Below are 7238 nucleotides of genomic sequence, written 5' to 3'. Positions count from 1 at the left end.
AGGTTTCCCAGCCAAGCTGTGTATCCAAGGAAGCCTGCCAAGAGTGAGTCCATGCTGTGGCTCCATTTCTTATCCCTACACCCTGATGCACCCACCAGGGATCAGCTGGGGATCGGCCACTGCTCCTTCTACTTTTGCTTTACCTTTGCTGTGCACCAGCCACCTTCCTCCCATCCTGAGTGGCCATGGACTGGGGAAGAGTCAGTATACATGGATGCAACAGGCAGTACTGGTGAGAGAGATGCTGGCCATAGCTATCCAGGGAACATTCCTCCCTCCCAGACCAGGATTCCCTCTGCTTCCACTGCGCTTTTGCCGTGGAAGCAGCAATTGCCCCGCCCATACAGTCCGGTCTGTGATGCAGCCCCTTCTGCCACCTTGGTTACAGCATATCCTGAGCCTGCACAAGGTTTGCAAAGCACTGGCACCCGGTCTCCCTTTTCCTCCACCAAGGCATGTAAAAAGGATACAGCATCTAGTACACATCAACCACAAAAGAGGCCATATCTCTGCCAAGCAGCTCTCTGAGCTTGGCCATAAAGCAGAATAAATATTTGCCATGCAGAGCCCTGATTTGGCCAGCTGCACATCCAGACACATGGGCATCTTCTGGGGAGGGTTCAGCTGGCCACACTGTCTGTGTCCTGGGCAGTGGAAGCAGACCAGAGACCTCTTATCAGGAGATGATCTGGGCTCGTCACTTCTTGTCAGCCATGTTCTCTGCAGGGGGGGTGTCTTTGGAGCCTTGTTAAGTAGTGCTGAAACCCTGAGGCACCTCCACACTTGACCCAGGCTGCTCGGTCAGGAGAGAGGATGTCAGCTCAGACCACTGCAACCATGGCCTGCAGGACAGAGAAAACCCAAACATCCACTGGGTCAGTCCTGCTGATGGACCTGGGATATCCTTTCTAGTGCAGAGACCCTTCCCTTGGTGGGGAGGGAACAAAAAACTTGGTAAGCTCAAATTAAATTTCAATAATTTATTTTTATTAAATAATTTTAAGTACAGTCCAAGAGCTATTAAAAATCACAGAATAGTTTGACTTAGCGATAGCTCCAACCCCTGTTTATGGCAGGGACCCCTTCTGCTATACCAGGTTGCTCAAAGTGCTGTCCAACCTGGCCATGAACACTTCCAGGGATGTGGCATCCACAGCTTTTCTGGGCAACCTGATTCACCACCCTCTCAGGGAAGACTTTCTTCCCAATGTCCAATCTAAACCTACACTATTTCAGTTTAAAGCCATTTCCCCTTTGTTCTGTCACTCCATGTTCTTGTCACAAATCCCTCTCCAGCTCTGTGGGAGCCCCTTGAAGCACTGGAAGGGGCTCTAAGGTCTCCCTGGAAACTTCTCCAGGATGAATAACCCCACCTCTCTCAGCCTGAGAGAGCCTAATGTCAGAATTTAATACTCATTGAGTATTTAATGGTAACAATTAGCAAAAATATCTTTAAATAAATGCTAATGACTTTAATAAAGTCGGTGTGGCACAAGCAGCCTATGAAGTGACTCCATGCAGCTTGCAATTGTGTAATCCTGTCATGGCCTCACTTCCAATCTTTAGTCAGAGCCCACAAGCAGTGGCTTTGCTCTGGGCAGTTTAGAGGGATATTTGAGGAAGGGATCACAGAGCAGAACCGTGTCTCACTGGCAGCTGAGCCGCTGACTGCACATGGTCACGGCCGCTCTGACTCAGAGCGAGTCTCAGAGCCGCAGCTTGATCCTGCAGGGATAAGCCAGCTCTGTCCACCTCAGGAGACCCAGCATTATTTTGTAACAAGACTGTCCACCCCACTGTGCCACTGCCTCCAAAACATGCAGGTCTGTGGTGCCTTTAGCATTTCAGATAAGGACAGATCTTGTCCCTTCCTGGTGCACAGCGAGTGCAAGTGCTCATCCTGCCCCAGAGCTGACTACAGCCACAGCCTGCAGGAGTTACTGTGTGCTGACCTAGAGAAGCCTTTGGGATCGTTCCAGCCCTTCCGACACCATACTAGCAGACAGAGTAACTTCAGGGCAGGTTTCCTATGGGCACAGAATACCCTGCTTCTCTCCAGGCTGCTTCCCGGTAAAGAAGGGAAGCACACGATGTGCTCGGCTAGCTTGGCTACAGAGACAGCTGCAAGCTTGCAGGCACATGTACATGCAGATTCCCACTCCCCACTTGGATGCCTCATCACTAGGAGAGCAACACAGCACAAACAGCAGTCAGAAGAGGACAGCAATTTCCAGCCTTTCCTGGCAGGGTCTGGGTCCAGCAGCTCCACCTCTGCACTGTGCAGTTTGCCCCTCTGATACATGCAGGGGCAAAGGCAGTGAGAAAGAATCAGTCAAGCCATAAAGTCCCTAAGCTTCATCCTTTTGAGATACTTTCCATCCTGAGAAATGCAGTAGAAATATCAGCAATGGCTGCGTGAACAGGGGCGCAGTTTTCCCTTCACACTGGCCACAGCAGTAACCAGACCCCTGAGAAGATTCAAAGAAATAAACTTCTCTGAAGCCAACAGCACAAACTACAGGCCACAAGCACCAAGCTGAGAGCAGCACCACGGAAAAGGAAACAAATACTTCAGTCTGCTGAAGAGCCACATTCACTGAGACCAACAGCAGAGCTGCAAGAAGGGAGGAGCCCAGGCAAAGGTGATGATGTACCATAGCTACAGCCTTTGTGTCCTGCCTGGTGACAATGTGAGTGGCAGCCCTAGGGTTAGAACTCCATGGACCTGACACCAGGATGAACAAACAGGGTTTGGGGTTTTTTTTACACCACTTCATTTCTTTGCTCTTCAGACCACTCTGTGAGAAGGGCTTCTGGGGCCAGAGATCACACAGATGGCGCCTTTGGGGACAGCAGCATTTCTGCTCAGCCAAAAGCTCCCCGGTTCCACTCAAGCTCAAAACTGTGGTTTGAGCTCAGGTCCTTCCTGGTGGTCAAAGTGGGCTTGGGCTGCCTGGTCTGTGCTGCCCACACCACACCTCCCCCATCCCCAGATCCAGTTTTGATGCTGGAGCTCCAAAGCCTCATGGAAAGGACGCTGGGCACTGCCAAGAAGGCAGCAAAGTGGGATGAGACTCCCAGATTTCTGCCACACTGCTAGAGAAGGAACGAGGTGCTGACCCCTGATCACAGAGGCCTTGCAGTGATTTGACCATGGCAGAAGCCTGTTGTACCAAATGAGGAGAGGACAGTACCATTCACTAGAAAAATATATATTTACCATCTGGGTTTTGCTCAGGGGAGAACATCTCATGACAAGGGGCCCAGCTGAAGTCATGCAATTGACAGGTGCCAGCACGTCACCACCTGCATCATGAAAGGGGTGGCAGACCAGACCTCCATGGAGGAACCTCATGTGCTGCAGGGGCAGGAGGGGGGTTTGAGATGCTGCTTTCACCTCAAGCCCCACTGCTCTGCACTGCTGTGTTGCTCGGATTACATCAGCAGAGCCTGTGGTCACCCCACCATCCCCACCACCACGGTGTGGTCAGGCTTCCACTTCTGGGACACCCCTCATGGCACTGCTGCTTCTGGCATGTTGGGATGAGTTAAATAAAGGGGTTGGGGAGCATTTTCTGGGATGGGAGTGGTCGATAACACAAAATGAGCACAGCACCTGTTCCAGCCCAGCTACCCAGCAGGGCCTGTGGTACAGCAGTCACAGTGCTGGGCAGGGTGGCCAGCCATGGCTCAGGGGGAGCAGTTGTTCACACTACTCATTCCCACTGTGGTGTCGTGGCATGACTCAGGCACCTCCTTAACACCCACCCACCAGCTGTCCCCACCAGGGCCATGACACCACGTGGAGCAGCAGGTCCCAGTATCTTCTCAGGTAGCAAGTAGTGAGTTCCAACAGGGTCTTCAGCATGCTATGTTTTGAGTTTGTCAGGGGTTTTTGTAAGGAGAATATGTGCAATTCTCTTCAGGCTGATGCAGTACAGTGCTTTTCAGATGTCTGCTTTCAAGCCTTTACCAGTTGCTTGAACCCCCTCCTGCTGAAACTCAAACATGGTTTTTCAATGGGTTTTGTGGTGCCACTGTGCCCAGGCAGCACTCACCCCTCACACGTCTGTGTGTGTGTGTGAAGGGGCTGCCAGCCATGCTCCATTTCAAAGCTTAAACAAGCCAAAGAAAGTCTTGGATTCCTCAAAATTAACCAGAGCGATTTTGGAGACGTTGACATGCAAACTGTCCATCTTCCTGAGCTTGAAGAGAGCCCCCAGGTAGCTGTTCCGGGCCCACATCCTCTGCCCTGTGCAGTAGCTGATGCCTTTGTCCTCCATGAGCACAAGGCTGCCCGGAGAGTTTGGGTTTCTCTTGTACACGACGTGGGACAGGACCTGGCTGTCACAGGCGCTGCCGCGGAAGAGGACATTGGAGTACACAAAGTACAGCCCGGGCTCGTTGATGACCAACCCCCGGTTGCGGTACTGGACGCCACTGGTGTAGGCATGGCCAGAGATGGGCTCCCACTCCAGAGGGAGGTCCCGCTGGGCTGGGTTCCCTGGAAGCCAAAACAAGACAAAAAGAAGGTGGTAAGTACATCCAGTTGAGTGGTTTTTCCTCAGGTCACACCCCACGTCACAACAAGGCAACCGTTCTCCGAGCCTTGTCTGCAGTGCGGAAAGTCCTCCCCGACCTCACACCTCACCAACGCCAGCCCCCAGTGACAGCTCCTGCCCTCCACACCCCAAAACCAAGCCAAAACCAGGCCTCACTGAGAAGCATAACTGAGGGGGAGGGTTTTATCTGTGGAGCAACTCTCTACTGTCAGAGCAGATGTGTCACCCAAGGAAAACAGGAAAGCCTTGTGAGGTGGGCTCCGCCCAACTACAGCCATGCCACCCCCTCATCCCATCACACCTGCCCATTCCCCTGCTCCCACCTCCTGCTGCTCCCTCACCTGTTAGATGGGCTGCCTTCCTCTCTTCCTTTCGCAGTGACTGCTCTGACTGCTCCTTCTGCCCTGCACAAAGATAGGGAAGACATTGGCCACATGCTCCATGGAAAAGTCAGCCCAGAGGGCAGTGGGAGAGCCAGCCACAAAGCTGACACCTGAGATCCATCCCACTGGCCAGGCAGACCTTGTCCTCAGGAAGGCAGAGCACAGCTGGGAAAATCTGCCTTCCCTGGAGGGCTGAGTTCCCTTTGGAGAGATGGGCCAGTTCCAGTGACTCAGTATCTGGATCCTATCCCACTCCATCCTTCACTTTTCCTCAACATCTACTTCATGTTCTCTAATTTTGGAAGCAGCCTATTCTTTTATCAAGCCAATTAAATTTTCCTCTGCTCCCCCTTCTCCTTTACACTATTTCCCTGTTTCTATTTATTTATCCAGCCCCCTCAAGAAATTCAGGGTTATTATTTATGTTCAGCTTCTGCTAAAGAAGCCTGTGATCAGAGCACTGAGCATCCAGTTCAAATGTCAGCTCCCCTTCCCCTAAAGGGGAAAATTTACTGATACAGGAGTTGATGAGAACCAGGACTGCCCTTTCCCAAGAATTTTGCTATTTCAAATTTGTTTTGATTCAGTATCAGAACAAATTTGAAAATAAATTAACTTTTCTAATAACCAAAATCCTCCAGGGGGGGAAAAATAAAACTTTTCAGATCTAGAAAAAACTGTCAAGAGAGCTGAAAATTTCTGACTTGGCCGTTTTTTGTAAAGGATATCCTCACTTATAACAGTAACATGGAATGCAAAAGAAAAGCAATAGTTTGGAAGTTCAAAACACAACTTTTAAATTGTTCCACTCAAATTGAAACCCTGTTTTTTTTTTCCTAAATGAAATCTAGAAAAATTGGCAGGTTCTTGTGAAAAGTTTCAATTTCACTGGGTTCCTCCTCCAGGCACAGACTCACCCGTGAGTTTCTCCGAAGCTGGAGGGATGTGCTCAGCGCTGGCAGACTGTCAAAAGAGAAGAGGGACACTGGCTTAGACTGAGAGCAAGGACTGTCTTTGACAGTGGCTAATTCTGGATGCCCATGGGGAGCTGCGAAGTGCTAAGAAATACACAGGGAGAGACCTGGCAGCACTCAGCAACACAAAGAAATCCAGATAAATCAGTCACCGACCGAGCAGTCCCGTACGGGAACAAGCAACCCCCTTCTCTGTCACAGCAGACACTGAAATGCCACCATCCTGCCCCTTGGGGAGCTCTGCACCACCTGAGCATCTCAGACACGATTCTAAGTGTTTCTTTTTCCCTGTTTCCCCAGGGACCTGTGACCAGCCAGGCAGACCTCACCTCTCTGAGTTCATCCAGTTCCTTCTCCAGGTGAAAAATCTTAAACATGCACAGCCCCACTCCAGTGAAGGCCACCAGGATCAGCAAGACCACCACGAGGAAGCCGACGCTTCTCCTTCCCCTGTTGTTCCGTGGCTTTCTCCTCCGGTCGGGTACCGGTGGTGGAAAAGGACCCACGGGGGGTGCCGGGGGGCAGGAAGCACCTGCATCAGCACAGCCGTCCACCCAAAAGATCTGGGGGTACACGTAGTTCAAGTTCTGCTGCATGGCCGGGAGCGGGATGGGCTGGACATGCCTGGTGCGCTCTTCCCTCTGGCACCCGAAACCTGCCGGGCTTGGCCCAACCTGAGCCCTGGGGACAGCCCCAGCTTTGCCCTGGCACGGCTGCATCCCTGCAGCGGCGGACACCCAGCTCGGATGCTGCGCTCTGAGAGCCCCAAGCATCAAAAGCCTCATGCATCAACATCAAACCGCCTTCCGGCCCGGGCTGGCGGGTCACGACCCCCCCGCTCCTCCCACAGCTCCGTCTCGGGACACGCGGGGGCTGCGCTGCCGCCCGGGGCTCAGCAATCCAACACCCTGAACAGCAGCCCCAAAGGATACGGGCGGCTGCTTTCCCACTGCCCGTCCTGGACCGCGAGCAGAGCGAAAGGAACGACAAACTCTCTGGCATCCTGCACCGCAAGGGAGAGACAGAGCTGAGGACTCCTGCCCACAGCAGGAGGATGAAGAACCAATCCCAAGTGGGATGCTGAGGAATCGCTTCGTTCCTTACCCGTCCGTTGTGCATCCCCCCCTTTCCTCGGCAGCTCCGCAGGGCATGGATCCCGGGGCACGGAACACAGGCGCTGTCCTGCCGTGATAAAAACCTCAGTGAGAAGAGGAAGCCACTGTGAGTGCTGCAGCCTGAGCAGAGCTGGCCCAGCATGAACAGCCCAGGCAGAGCCAGCTCAGGGGGCTGCCCTCCTCCCTTCCAAGGAAGAACCCAGA

The 7238-nt window shown here is 52.6% G+C and overlaps 1 protein-coding gene across 2 annotated transcripts; it reads right to left on the bottom strand.

The window, feature by feature from the left end:
* Positions 1-3009: 3009 nt before the first annotated feature.
* Positions 3010-6679, bottom strand: FASLG (Fas ligand). Of its 2 annotated transcripts, XM_069022896.1 has the most exons (4): positions 6249-6679; positions 5863-5908; positions 4904-4966; positions 3010-4504 (listed from the first exon to the last, which is right to left on the bottom strand). In XM_069022896.1, exons 1-4 carry the CDS (start codon positions 6636-6638, stop codon positions 4110-4112), a joined length of 894 nt encoding a protein of 297 aa, XP_068878997.1. In that variant the 5' UTR covers positions 6639-6679; the 3' UTR covers positions 3010-4109. The 2 variants fall into 2 exon arrangements, with proteins under 2 accessions (XP_068878997.1, XP_068878998.1); XM_069022897.1 differs by lacking the exon at positions 4904-4966.
* Between the last annotated feature and the right edge of the window lie 559 nt (positions 6680-7238).

This window comes from Aphelocoma coerulescens, chromosome 8 (genome assembly GCF_041296385.1).
Source record: "Aphelocoma coerulescens isolate FSJ_1873_10779 chromosome 8, UR_Acoe_1.0, whole genome shotgun sequence".
Taxonomy (NCBI): Eukaryota; Metazoa; Chordata; class Aves; order Passeriformes; family Corvidae; genus Aphelocoma; species Aphelocoma coerulescens.
The sequence above is the reverse complement of the archived record's forward strand: the minus strand, read 5'-3'. Positions and strand labels throughout refer to the sequence as shown.

Excerpts from the sequence above, each read along its gene's own strand:
- FASLG (XM_069022896.1), bottom strand. The coding sequence starts at position 6,638 with ATGCAGCCGTGCCAGGGCAAAGCTGGGGCTGTCCCCAGGGCTCAGGTT. Across the intron at positions 5,909-6,248 it reads AACTGGATGAACTCAGAGAG|TCTGCCAGCGCTGAGCACAT; the intron begins GTGAGGTCTGCC and ends CTCTTTTGACAG. Across the intron at positions 4,967-5,862 it reads AGCTTCGGAGAAACTCACGG|GGCAGAAGGAGCAGTCAGAG; the intron begins GTGAGTCTGTGC and ends ATCTTTGTGCAG.